This window comes from Rutilus rutilus (genome assembly GCF_951802725.1).
Source record: "Rutilus rutilus genome assembly, chromosome: 11".
NCBI lineage: Eukaryota > Metazoa > Chordata > Actinopteri > Cypriniformes > Leuciscidae > Rutilus > Rutilus rutilus.
The window spans coordinates 10,459,533-10,473,950 of NC_140216.1; the positions used below are offsets into that span (position 1 = coordinate 10,459,533).

Sequence of the window (14,418 nt, forward strand, 5' to 3'; positions counted from 1 at the left end):
TGTACTTTATTAAACAGGTGAGCACATTTACATAAAACGAATCAATGTTATATAGTTCAACAATGATAAAATGTTAGAATATGATCTGTATGTTATTCTAATGTTGATCTAGCTTACTGCTAGTCTCATACAGACAAACTAACACATACGGTTATCCGGACCACATGTGACCACACGTAAAGTCGGTTTACACGTGTGGTCCGGATAACCGCATAGTACCAATTTGTCTTAATAAACTGACCTGTGAGTCGTAATTCTGCACTTGCGTGTAGTTCGGTAGAATGAAATGTCCTTATTCCTTTTATAGCCGCGGGACTCGCGTCGCGTGTGGAGCTGATAGCTGTCTCTTAGCAATCCCGACCTGCTTCATATCACAGTCATGATAAAAACATCGATGTATGCACTCATCCATAAACATTATTAGATCGGTCGGCTTGACGTTGACGACAAGATCCATAATTCTTAGCAAATGTTGCGTCATCAAACTACGCCTTTATTATTGTAAGAGGTTAGCGACCCCTAGCGGTGAAAAATTCCATACTGTACGTTTAATATAACATTTCAAATACTAATATTTGTCGAAGGAATAAATAAATTTGACTAAATTGTGTAGCCTTAGTACACAGACAGCCCGATATGCTGTGGCACCAGTGGTAAGAGGATATACTGAAGAGGAAGTGAATTGAGAGGGGGTGGGGTGGCTGAGATTTTTAATGGAACTGCCTCTTCCTCTTCTCCTTGTCCTCTATGCTTTGCTATTAAGCACTTTAAATTGAGTTGGTAAACCTATTACGCATTACTTTTTTTTTTTTTTTACGTGTTGTCTCCCACAAACATCTAACACAGTACTTGGTGTGGCTGTCATATATTGATCTTATTTCTTTCTCTCACAGGAGTCGAGTCTCTCAAGCAGGTGACTCGCCGCTATGCCCGAAAACAGAACAAATGGGTCCGCAACCGATTCCTCAAGAGTAAGTCTCGCTGAATACACACTCTTTCCTTGGTGTTGTGCATGGTTCAAATTCAGAAGGCAGCTTATTTGATGCCCATAAGACACCAAACCACAGATTGTTCTAGCCATATTTTCCCTGTAATAAATTCATGGCGACATTGCATGAAAAGTTTCCCTTTAACGTGAGTTTGTCGGCCTCCCCTTTCCATCCTGTCTCTTGTTTGAGGGTTTAATTGTCTGTGAGGTACAGTCTCTGCTGCTAGATGCTCCGCAACACTGCAGCTGCATAAGTTCAGAGTGCATTGCAGCCACTGACTTCAATTTGAATCACAAGGGAAGTGCATCCACCATTAGTGTTCAGTTCACTCATCTCAATTCTGAATTCATTGCTGGACATTAAATATTGGCTTCACTCGTGGCTTGTCTGTTGTATATTGGCTGTTGTATATTGGTCGCCCCCAGAGGTTACTGTAGCTGTGTGTCTCTTTTTCGTTTTCTTTCAGCACGGTCTAATGGTCAGGTAATCACAGCTGGTTTTAACGAGATGGACTTCACACAGACCATTAAACACACAAACAGTCATGGAGAAATACTGTGTGTGTGTTTGAAGGCTACCCCTCCCTCACAGACAGCCTCAAAATTCCAAGGCTCAGGGTTCAGTATTTACTGGCCTTGGGTTGATAAAAGATCAAATGCTCGTAAAGTTTGGGTGTTTCAAGACACGGTCAGTCTGAACAGTTTGTACTTTTACTTCCTAACAGACAACAGCCGAATCAGCAAGCACTTCAGTGGTTAAACAGCTGTGTGTATGTTTGTGCTGGTGACATCAGTGTGTGAAGTTTATTAAGAGAAAGGAGGTAAAGGACACTTCATAACAATGGAGGGTGTAGAAGTGAATAATGTTAGTTTGTTGCATAATAAAAGTTATAAAGTTAAAAGGAATTTGTGCATGTGCGTGGCACAGGGGGCGTTCACACAGGACGTGTATTTTGCGTACAGAACAACTACAAGGAGTGGGACAAAAACAGAACACAGAGGGTCTCAAAGAAGTGTTTTTTAAAGTTGAACTAATTTTAACTTGATGCTTATGAAGTGATATGCGATGCAGCAGTCTATCTAATGCATAGGCCTAGACCCAAAATGTAAAAAAAAGCCCCCCCAAAAAAACGCACAGATAACGTGCAATCATATCCTGTGTGTACAAGCTTTAAAGGAATAATTCATCCATAAATAATCCTTAATGAAATAATTTTGTCACCCAACATATTGGCATGCATGATTTAAACTCAAGAACTTTTACAGTCCAATTTGTGAACAAATCGTTCATACCATTTGGAATAATTGGTTCACAAATCAGAGGTTGCTACTTCTCTAACGTACTTTCGTGAACACCGCAAGCTAGCTTGGATGTCAAGAACTTTCAGTGAAATACGATTTACATTTTGGTCTGTTCTTCATGCAAAGCTCTATCAAATGTCTTCAAAATAATTTAAATATTTTTTCATTTTGTTGAAAAGAGTGGCCAGGATATTCTTTAAAAAAAAATTTGGAAAGAAAAATTATTTCCATGGAAGTCATATGGGTTTGGAATGACATGAGATGACAATGTTCATTGGAACATGCTTTTTTCAAGTTTACATATGTGTTTTGTCACATGCATCATCTTCATGTCTTCCACTCCTCTTTCCTGTTCTACTTCCTGTAAGCACCTCAACACTGACCAAACTAATGTCTTGGATTTACCTTTGATTTCCACTTTACCTTGGAAGTCCTTGGCCTTCACCGCCTCTACCATTCTTCCCAACATTATTTGGGCATTCCCTTTGGATTCTGACCCCTGTTTCTGAAAACCCTGGCCTGGATTATCCCTTGCTCCCCATCCCTGTGGAGACTACCAGCAATCCTGTTAGCCCTAATGAGATTAGGCAGAGACAGTGGCTAGCTCTTATTAAGAGTAGTTTTGTGTCCCACCATTTGCGGCTGAACCCTACACACGAGGGCAGCTGGCATTAGGTGAGATGTCTGTGAATGTGGCCTTCCTCTATGGTCTTTTTGTCCTGATTTTAGTTACTGAAGAATCTTCTCCTGAGTTCTGCAAGAAGGAGCCTTTAGGTCATGTTCTTATAAAGTATTTTTCTTCACCAGATGGTTCCTGGTGCTTTGATCAGTGATCAGTCCTGCAGCGTGGCAAGTTTCAGCTCTGTCCATGCGGTATACCAAGCCTTTTGCCATCCTAATTATTTAAGAAAATAATTAGATAAGTAGCAGGCTAGATTTCTCTCTCTACATTTTCAACAGCTCTGTTAGCCAGTATTGTAGTACTCAAGTCCAAGACCATATTTTCTTTGACTAGTAGAGACCAGCTCATTGGAGTCCTAATGCTCATTAGTTCGAATGCTCCTGAAATTATGGTCTTAGACTAGGACTTGAGACAAACTTGAGTACTACACTAATGGTTTCTAAGAAACATTTAAATTCTTGGGTCACCTCTTGTTGCCTTACTTCAGGTTCACCAGGCCAGTGGGTCTCAAGTCATCACAACTAAACCCCTTGCATCCATCCCCACCTCTCTCCCACCATTTGCTGGGCTCTGACCTGATTTTGGTCTGGTTAAGCTCCCGTGGCTGCCTGTCAGTAGCCTAACTGATCCCTCCCTCCACACCCCACGCATCCTAGTGCCTCATGGGGCCCTCAGCTGACCGGTCTAATCCTGCAGGCATTAGAGTACTGATAGGAATTCAGAAGGTGGCAGGAGGTTGGAGTTTATGGTGAGGCCTCTTGAGGATAAGGACTGTGGGTTCATTGAGGGCAAACGTGGGTTCATTGAGGGCAAACTTGCGTTCATTGTCCTCCTGGCCTCTATGGGGCGATCAACATCTCCTCTTTCCTTTTTCAATTAGTGGGTTTGTTTGTAAATTGAAACAAACTCTGAGCTGATATGAATAAGCCAGTTCGGTATATTGGTCTTGTTGCCCCAAGCTGACAGCTGTGAAGGGAGCATCACCTTCAGAGCAGTCAAAAATTGTTTGAAAGAAAAGTTATTGTGGTGTTTCTCCCTTATTAAAATCAATTAATTTGCAGCCAATAGCCAGCTCTAATAGTCAGTCTGCTACCTTGTCGAGCTGTGCTGGTTTGAACCCTACTGTTGACAGCTGAATTCAGGATTAGGGTGAACCTGAGCTCCGTTTCCGCTTCCCTAGGGAGAGTAGCTTGGGGGGTAACCGTGACAACAGTTCAGTCGACAGCTCATGGAGGCAATGTGAGCACTAAGTAACAGTCTCTTGCCTTTTGTCAACGATAGGGGAAACCTGAGTGGGATGCGCGACAGGTGCGACATAGAAAAGTGTCCCCTTACACACATACCTCGGGACACGCCCCACACTCCCTAAATGCATTCCCGCAAGAATACGGATGCCATCCGTTTGCATATGGACCTTTGTCCATGGTTGATTATACATGAACGTGTGTTGATGAGCTTGTGAATGGCATACGGTGGAAGATTTAGCTGAAGATGGCCACGTAATGTATAAGCAAATGTAAACTAAATTAAGGTGTAAAAGGAGTTAAAAACAGCTGTTGAGGTGTTGACCTGGTGTTCACAACCTACAGCTGGATGTCTGATGATTAGTCCTACAGCTGTCCAACATTACAGCTGGTGTCCTGTGCCGACATCCATATCCACATCTTTTCTTGACCTAGGCCCTCTTATCACACAAACAGCAGCAGGTGTGACTGCTCAGTGTGTTTCCTGATGCCCATGTCTTTGGAGACTCTGGAAAAGATCTGCCAGTTGGTCAGCGAGGGGTCTTTTCACATCTCAAAAGGCAGCAGCCGCACGGCTGTCTGCCGTGGGTGTGCTGCAGAGGTACCGCCTCATTTAGGTAGACATTTGAGATCTAAGTGGTTAGAAAACCCTTGTTCTCTCGTCTTTTCCACCATTCAGGTCTGGCAAGATTACTTGACTTAGATTTCACTGAGATTTGAATTTTGGGTGGGGGAAAGCCCTTCGTTCAGCATCTGTTTACCCCCAGATGGCCATCGTTGACCCGTTCCCTCTAATTTCTATACCCCAGAGAGAGGTACAAAAAAAGCCCTCCACTCCCCACATGGCTCAGGTAGGCCAGGTGTCTCTGTGCAGGCCCACCTGCTGCCGCTCTTTTCTGATAAGCACAAAAGCGGACATAAAGACTGCAGAACGGTCTTTGATTAGGAGCGACGGCAAGCAAGATGCAACAAGGTTTAGTTTGAGGTAAAGAGATGCTTTACATCAGCTAAGTGGGACGCTGGGTCTCTTGTGTGCAGGAACACCTGTGCAATTGGTGCCAATGCAAAACAATGCAAAAGCTGTATGCATCTCATTTAATGCATAGCTTTCTAAGACATTGTTAAAATAATGAATTCTTTCAGGTTTGCTGAGATATCTTTGCTGAGTGTGATAAATTAATGGATTTTATATTTTTATTTTAAATTTCAAAATGAATATTTAGTTGCAAAGCAGCAGTGTCTATTTAATAGTGCATATACTAATTTAAAAAATGTTTCAATAAATGTATCAAATTTGACAGCAGGTATTTGATATTGAATTATATTTATTTAAATCATCATTGTAATACATTTCATTAAATATAATGCTCACTAGACTATCATAAAATGCTTTTAATGATTAAATAAAATGATGGTTAGTTTATAAGTTTATATTTATTTATAACCTGGATTTGTCTTGGTAGCATCGAAAAAATTTTTGATGAACTTTTTGATGAAAAGGTTTTGTTAGAAACAAAAAAAAAATAATCAGTTGAAATTGAAGGAATGTACTATTTATGTATTAATTTCAATAATTCAATGTTGTTATTATTATTATTATTATTATTATTATTATTATTATTTTGTTTTTGTTTTTGTAATGAAACATTTTACTATTTGATAACCATTCAGATTTTTAAATGCCTATTAGTGTGTTTAATATTCTGGGTGCTGTTGTTGTTTTTCTGGATTATGTAATACTTATTGGTGTCATCTAGATAAGGAACTAAACTGCATTTGGAGACATTCCAGTGGTTGGCCAAGGGTTAAATTAAGAACACTCTGTTCCTTTTTGCCAGTCGTGGAGTAACTGTTTGACAAAGAATTTTATTTTCAGTGATAAACATTTAACTACGGTTACAAACAATTTTCAGTGGTAATGTACTTTGCATTTTATGCAAATTAAGTTTTTTGCATAGTGTTTTTTTACTAATAGCTTTTTTCTTGTTTTAAAGAAGTGTTTAAGGACATTCTCTTTGTGACAGTTCTGGACTTGCGTAACATTTGCCTCAGGCAAACAGGTGTGAGGGTTGGTGGTGATATTGTCAGCAGTGTCCTTGTGAAGTGTTGGCTCCTCTAAATTCTGTTACTTTTAAAAAAGAGGGCTTCACACATCAAAAATTATACTAGCAATTATAGGTGGCAGTTTTGAAATAATTTTTTTTTTATTGAATTTGTCAGGTTCCTTCTTTATCACAAAAAGCTCAAATAGTTTTTGTCAGAACCATTGTGCAATTCTGCAGTAATAAATAATAAACGGGCTCTTGCATATTCAGTTCGTGTTTGTCAGTTTTACTAACATTACCTTAAAGGGCACCTATTATGACTCTTTTCACAAGATGTAAAATAAATCTCTGATGTCCCCAGAGTATGTATGTGAAGTTTTAGCTCAAAATACCTAACAGATAATTTTTTACAGCATGTTTAAATTGTCATTTTTGGGGGGCTCAGAAAAACGCGCTGTTTTAGTGTGTGCCCTTTAAATGCAAATTAACTGCTGCTGCACGGCCCAGGGGGCGGAGCCTCGCGAGCTCGCGCTTCAGTCAGGACAATCTCATCTGATAATATCAGAACAGAAACTCCCAGTTGCGGTGTTCATTTCGACTCGGAGTCGGACAATAATGCCCACAGAGCCAGAGAATATATGCTGTATGAGATAGAACAGGTATAGTGTAGTTTAATTATGGTTATAACTTATTTGTCATCTGCTTTTATCCACTATTAATACAAGCCTGCTGTAGCAAACCCCGTCCGAATGATGACCAAAATAACGTTATACTGATGAGTTCAGTGAAGTTTATTGTACATCACACAAAAGATGAGCGTTAGTTTTACTCCAGAGAATCACTGTAAGACCTGAATAAACACAGTATAAGAAGTGCGTATTAAAGTCTCCCTTTCATTATCAACAACATACACAGCGAAGTACACAAAACACTCGTTACAACTAACAGTAGACAAATATATACACACCTTTTCAGTGGGTGCTAAAAACTGGTAAACCTTATATCCGTAAAATGACTCGATGAGCTGTCATAAAGTGCGCGCTCTCACTTTCATTTCTGCCGTTGTCAGTAACGTTAGTCCTGTCGCTCTGGAGACTGTAAGCTGGATCACAAACAGTACAGATCCATCCTCGAGTAACAACGAGAGTAAATGAAGACTGCTATGTTCATTCTTACATCCAACAACAGCACACCTCAATCGCTTAGGAGACATTCTTGTCTACAGCTGCTCCAGCTTCGAACAATGGCGGACTCTGTGTCCAGCTCACTCAGGGCGGGTCTATGCTCAAACAGCAGTGTCAATCAAGGAGTCGTGGGAGGGGCTTGCGCAATTCTACGTCACATTGCACCGATTGAAAACCACTGGGTGGATTTTTATCATTCTAGGGTGGTTTTGCTCACACACTGCCAACACACATTTATGTTCAAACACCATGTAAAAGTGAATTTTGCATAATAGGTGCCCTTTAAAGAAAAACAAACATTTGTAAGTATAGGATGCCAAGCCATTTCAAAGTAGTTTGATAGTTCAAATAGACAAGTGTTTGAAAATAGAGGCTGTTTGAAAAATATCATGCCAGAAAGATGCCTCTTCGAAACTGGTTATCACAACAGGAAAATCTTGACTGCTTACGTCTACATTATGATTTAATTATGCCTCCATGAGCCCAACCACTGCAGCTGATCATAGTCACACTTCACTGACCCCAGTTAGCTTTCTTAGGGCCTGTTTACACCTGGTGTCTTTTATTCATTTTCAACCACTTCTGTCCTGTTTTCTTTGAGGGGAGGGTCTATGGGTGGGTAAATCTATGGGGCTTTTTCAGATCTTTCAATCTAATGGACGAAATAAGCTTGCACAATTTACATATGAACACGACCAGAGATGACGGAAAAACACACAGAGAGCAGCAGCTTTCGTTTCTTCTCTGATAGCAGCAAAAACACGCCGAAAGTGAGTGCGTGTTAGAAATTAGAGAGAACATTGTGCTTGGTACGTTTTTCTTATTCACATTAAACTTGGGTCTTTCTTCAGCCTACAAAGTTTAAATCTCATCTGGCTAGCACGCTTCACATAGTTTACACATTAGGTCAGTAGGTATTTTTTTTGTGGTTGTTCTAATGCATTAGATCACATGAATGTTTGCACTATGAAAACAATCTGGTCAAATGCGTTTTTGATTACCTCTGGAAGTGGTCGAAAGTGGACAAGCTCAAAACGTTAAAGCCCCCGTTTACACGTGTATTTAACGCTGTCCACTTGTGAACGGATTGACAAAAATGCATCTTAATACCTTAAAACCAATAACAGGGCCTTGGATCAAATCAAATTGCATTGAGTCAAGTTATTTTCTCAAATTAAAAGACTAGAGATGCACCACTGTTTACTTTTTTGCTGGAGTAATGTAGCAGTAATTACTTTTTTGTTTTAATTATGTATTTGTAGTTGTTGAAATAAACATTAAGATCAATGCTGTAGAAGTATATTTGAGTATAAAGAATACTATTAACTAATATACGTCTGCATTTACATGCACATGAACTTTAATGACATCCCATTCTTAATCCATAGGGTTTAATATGGAGTTGGCCCACCCTTTGCAGCTAATAACAGCTTCAACTCTTCTGGGAAGGCTTTACACAAGGTTTAGGAGTGTGTTTATGGGAATTTTTGACCATTCTCCTAAAGCGCATTAGTGAGGTCAGGCACTGATGTTGGACGTGCAGTCTCCGCTCTAACTCATCCCAAAAGTGTTCTATCGGGTTGAGGCCAGGACTGTTCGGGCCAGTCAAGTTCCTCCACACCAAACTCGTTCATCCATGTCTTTATGGACCTTGCTTTGTGCACTGGTGCTCAGTCATGTTGGAAAAGGAAGGGGCAATCCCCAAACTGTTCCCACAAATTTGGGAGAATGAAATTGTCCAAAATGTCTTGGTATGCTGAAGTATTAAGAGTTCATTTCACTGGAACTAAAGGACCACGCCCAACCCCTGAAAAACAACCCCACACCATAATCCCCCCTCTACCAAACTTTACACTTGGCACAATGCAGTCAGGCAAGTACCGTTCTCCTGGCAACCACCAAACCCAGACTCGTCCATCGGATTGCCAGACAGAAAAGTGTGATTTGTCACTCCAGAGAACACGTCTCCACTGCTCTAGAGCTTTACGCCACTGCATCCGGCGCTTTACGTTGCACTTGGTGATGTAAGGCTTGAATGCAGCTGCTCGGCCATGGAAACCAATTCCATGAAGCTCTCTATGCACTGTTCTTGAGCTTAGCTGAAGGCCACACGATGTTTGGAGGTCTGTAGCTATTGACTCTGCAGAAAGTCGGCGACTTCTGCACACTGTGCGCCCCCGCATACTCTGACCCAGCTCTGTGATTTTACGTGGCCTACCACTTCGTGGCTGAGTTGCTGTTGTTCCCAGTTGCTTCCACTTTGTTATAATAGCACTAACAGTTGACTGGAATATTTAGTAGTGAGGAAATTTCACAAATGGACTTATTGCACAGATGGCAACGTATCACGGTACCACGCTTGAATTCACTGTGCTCCTTAGAGTGACTCATTCTTTCACAAATGTTTTTTAGAAGCAGTCTGCATGCCTAGGCGCTTGATTTTATACAACTGTGGCCATGGAAGTGATTGGAACACCTGAATTCAATGATTTTTAGGGTAAAAAAACATGGTATTATCATGGTAAAATGGGTATTACCATGGTGCATTGCAGTTTAAAAAAATAATGAAGATTTATTTTAATTTTAATTTTTTTAAACTGCAATGCACCATGGTAATACCCATTTTACCATGATAATACCATGTTTTTTTTTTTACTTATACCATGGTAGTAAGTGTCTTTTTCTTTTTTTTAATGGCGCCACAACTGTACTGCACATTGAATGTCATATTATTGATTTTCAGTATTAATCCAAACAGATTTACAGTTTTTTTTTATTTTATTTTTTTTATACTGGCTTAAAATGATATGGTCACAGTTGTGTGTGATATCCTTCAAGATCAGAGAAAAGAGATGTCGCTAATGGAACTTTTTTTATGCTTTCTTATATCATTTCTCTTCCTGTTTTAAGCAGTTTAACCTATAATTGATGTAGATAATGTGTCTGTGTTATATAAGGAAGTGGGAGGATTTGAGTAAAGCATGACAGCAGGTCATGGCCTCTCATTGTAAGACATAGATGAGTTGTTCATTGCTGGTAGACAGATTTTTAAAATTAGAGTGTCTCTGTGTTCCAGGCGGCCAAGTGTGATTTTTACCACTTGCAATGTATGACTTTATCTCAAAGGCATGTGTTTTTTAAATTTTTTTTATCTCAAATGCATGTGAAGTAAAGTAAGTTTCAGAAAGCCTGTTCAGTGTTTTTTAACAAGTTCTAAACACAAAGTGTTTCTCACTAAGCCAAGCATTAGGTTGGGTTATTTGAACAGGCCACAACCCTATATATTGAACTTCGGGACCTAACTTGTCCCACACCGTTTGCTCTGTAGACATGAATGATGCCTCAGATCATGAGAAGAAATGTGCTATAATAATACCTGGGGACCAGAATAATATACCCTGTCGATCCTTTTTTTGTGACCAGAACACCCTAATCTTTCCTGCAGTCTGAGTGTGTATGGTATGTGTGTGTGTGTGTGTGTGTGTGTGTGTTTTTTTTTTTTTTTTTTTTTTTTTACTCTGCATGTGTTTAACGTATGAGCCTCTCATTATCTGTGCATGTCTGCTGTATTGTGCATGGATCAATAGCGTTGAGGGAGGCAGAGTGAGGTTGTCTCTGCTGACAGTGTCAGAATGCAGTTGGAGATTATCGAGCAGCAGTGATTCAGCAGATTCAGGCTGCTGCAGGCACTCCCCGTTTCACTCCATACGGAGTACCCCACCGTTCCACCCTCTTGTCCTTAATTTTTAATCGTTAATTGAAAATTGTTAAATGAAATTGGACTTTTAGTCATCGACTGCAAGTTCTCATTTACTTTTGAGTGTAATGCCCACCTCTCAAAATTCAAACAACTGGATAGAACCAAAACCCCCCTTGTTTGATCATTCGTTATATTCGTATGCGTCACAATACAGAAGAAAAGATCTTTCACTACTTCTGTTTCATCGTAAAAGGATACATTGACTAAATTCACTTAGACTAAATTAAATTTTAGCAGATACAATTTTTTTGTCTTTCTCTTCCAGGAAAATGGACCAAAAATATAGATCAGTATGTTGCACTGAACAGATGTTTTGCCCAATCATATGCTCTCTATAATGAGCCTATACCTAATTAGCAAGTAGCAAATCGTGGTCATTGTTTTTCCCAATGGACTCGAGCTGAAAGTTAAGGAAAGTAATTTAATAATTAGCCTAAGGTGTAACATTAACTGAGTTCACTGTGTTCACACCATTTCATTGCACCATAATTATTCTGCAAGTTTAATCAAAATACATTTCATCAGTGTCATCTTTTGTCAATTTATCTTCAAAATCTTCAGGACCTTCTAGCAATGTGCCTCCTGTTTACGGTCTGGATGTGACAGATGTGACCAATTGGGAGACTACTGTACTTACACCTGCTCTAGAGATCCTGGACTGCCTCCAAAAGGTTGGACTTGTTTCCTTTCTTGTTTACAAATAATGTCTCCTTTTACACCACTCTGATCACGATTTTGTCTTGTGAACCTAGCCGTGGTGGTTCTGCATAATCGTTTGTTTCCTGTCAGTGATTTTTGGAGGTGTTTATTTTTTCATCTTTATTTTTTAGTTATCATTAGGTTATTATGTATCATCATTTCTAAAGATTTTTTTAGGCCAATTACTAATCCCCACACATATCTACTTTTGAAACCATTCCAGGGAGAGCAGCCATCCACACAGCCAATCAGAGCTGAGGGTGTGGAGTCTCGCAACAAACGGAGTCATCACATGTGCGATCTGTGCGAAAAGGTGATCATCGGCGACTTGGAATGGACGGGTAAGTTTCTGCAAACTTGAAAACCAGTGCATTCTCAAACATCTTACAAGAAGACTATTGATGTTAATATTTGAACTGTCCTGACCTCCAGCACACCAGAAGTCCAAAAACCATCTTTATCAAGTCCGCAAGAGGAGAAAAGCCGAGCAAGCCTCAGATCAGGACACAAACCCTACCGAACATAAAAATGTCATTGACAGGCAGGTACCTGTACTATAGCACCCACCTAACGGCTCTGATGGGGCTTATTGGGGTCAAGCTCACAGATGGACCAAAGAAATGAAGGGCTCGTAATGTATTTTTCAGATCAATATAAGAATGTGCTTTCAGATTCATTGGTTTGCAGTGAGCTGCAGTGATACCTCAACATTCCCTGTGGAGTAGCAGGACACACTTCAGGGTCTGTGATGTTTAGACACCCGGATTGATGGTTTTTCCCATCTGCCACAGACCAGGGGTTACGGCTAATGTCTGGATTTGGATTCTTGCACTGGACAGATGTCTTCCCCGCTGCTGTTTTGTCTGTGTGGTGCACTTTTTAACCACATCTGACCATGACTGGTGCTCCTTTAAACCACGCTGCGGTGAGCTGTTCTAACCTCTTTGGCTGTTCTGACTGAACTCAAAATACATCACTGCTGATGTTGGATTACTGGATCACATTTTTCCCTGCTGATCAAGAACATAGGTTATTTTTTCATTATTAAATCTGATGCTGGACTTTATTTGGAAGTCTTATATTTATATAATCGTCTGATCGGTTCGGGTCAGCACATAACTATGACTTTAAGCTTACGTGGACCTTCTTTCCTCAGGTATCCTGGTGCCACAACGTCCAATCAAACACTTTTTTTACTCACTCATATGCCTTTCCAAACCCATTCATTCTTTCATGGAACACAAAACGAGACATTTTGAGGAATGTAAACACCGCTCATATCCATACAATGAATATATTATATAATACGGCAACCAGAAAACTTGGAATATAGCCTGAGTCGTATGGGTTACCTTTTATGTTTTCTTCTGGAGCGTGTATGGAAAAGAGCAGCATGACCATTCTTCAAAATATCTACTATTGAGTACCATGGAGGAAAGAATGAGTTTGGAACATCATGAGGTTTATAAATTGCAATTAATCCTTAGTTCACATTTTAAGACTCCGCTGCATTTGCCTTTTGGTTTGAGTGTTTTTATTTCAAGACTTTTACAGAATGATCTATAACTGCAGTGCATAAATTATGTAAATGTAATTAAAGTGCTTTATTATTATAAATTATATGACTCATCTGAACAGGTTTGTGTTTATCTAATCAAATGAGTTGGAAAAGTTTTAGCATGAAATCATCAGGGTTGCTTGGGGCGATGAGCCAACAATACATGCTCATACCGGTGCACGATTTCATAATCCTTGGCTGGGAGCCACAAGCTACCTATTTTTTTCTTTCTCCCTCTCATTTGATCATTGCTCCATGTCAATGTGCTCCAGTGTGGCATTTCGTTTTCAGTTCAAGTTCACAACATAACACTCATTAGCCTCCCTTTTCAGGCTAAATATACATCACATACAATAGCGGGAAGGGAGAGTGTTTACACAGTGCCTGTAAGTGGCTGTCCCACATTTGCACTGATTTGGGTCACTGATTTGGACTGAGCGGGTGCCGGTGATTCCGGTATAAGGGGTGTGACAGGCAGCCTCTCATCCTTGTGTGTGTGAGAATGCGAGTTTTATTTTAGCTTTGCGAGAGTTCAAGGCTTGGCGGGAAAGTCTTAGTGGGTCAGCTGAGCTTCCTCTTGACGGATAACAGCGCATTTAGATCAGGGAGTTCTCAAGGATGAAAGTGAATGGAAAAAGAACTAAGGCAAACGGCAGACAGCTGGTGTTTGTTGACCTTGCATGTCATCTGACTGTTTACCTCATAAAATCTTACAACTTAGCTACTTTTACTAGTCTGACCACTCCCTTTAAAGACATTTTGCATTATTTTACTCATCCTTATGTTGTGCCAAACTGTTTGATTTTTCTGTTGTTGAGATGCTTGCCTTGTGAAATGCAAAAGGAGTGGTATTAAGAATGTTCTGGTCATTCAGTTTTCAGTGTTTGAACGCGGATACAAAAGCTTTCTAAAATGTGGTTAATGTGACTTTTGTTCTACATTTCAAGAATTCACCG

At 40.0% G+C, this 14,418-nt stretch overlaps 1 protein-coding gene across 4 annotated transcripts in view; it reads left to right on the plus strand.

The window, feature by feature from the left end:
- Positions 1 to 13,533, plus strand: part of trit1 (tRNA isopentenyltransferase 1) — a 50,387-nt gene extending 36,854 nt beyond the window's left edge. For 3 of the 4 annotated variants that reach the window (XM_084423282.1, XM_084423283.1, XM_084423284.1), the window contains exons 6-9: positions 894 to 971; positions 11,767 to 11,876; positions 12,128 to 12,245; positions 12,337 to 13,533. In XM_084423282.1, coding sequence (XP_084279408.1) covers positions 894 to 971; positions 11,767 to 11,876; positions 12,128 to 12,245; positions 12,337 to 12,464 — 434 coding nt within the window. In that variant the 3' untranslated portion in view covers positions 12,465 to 13,533. Of the gene's footprint in view, positions 1 to 893; positions 972 to 11,766; positions 11,877 to 11,957; positions 12,007 to 12,127; positions 12,246 to 12,336 lie in introns of all 4 variants that reach the window. The other variant, XR_014629166.1, reaches the window with a different exon arrangement.
- Positions 13,534 to 14,418: the final 885 nt, after the last annotated feature.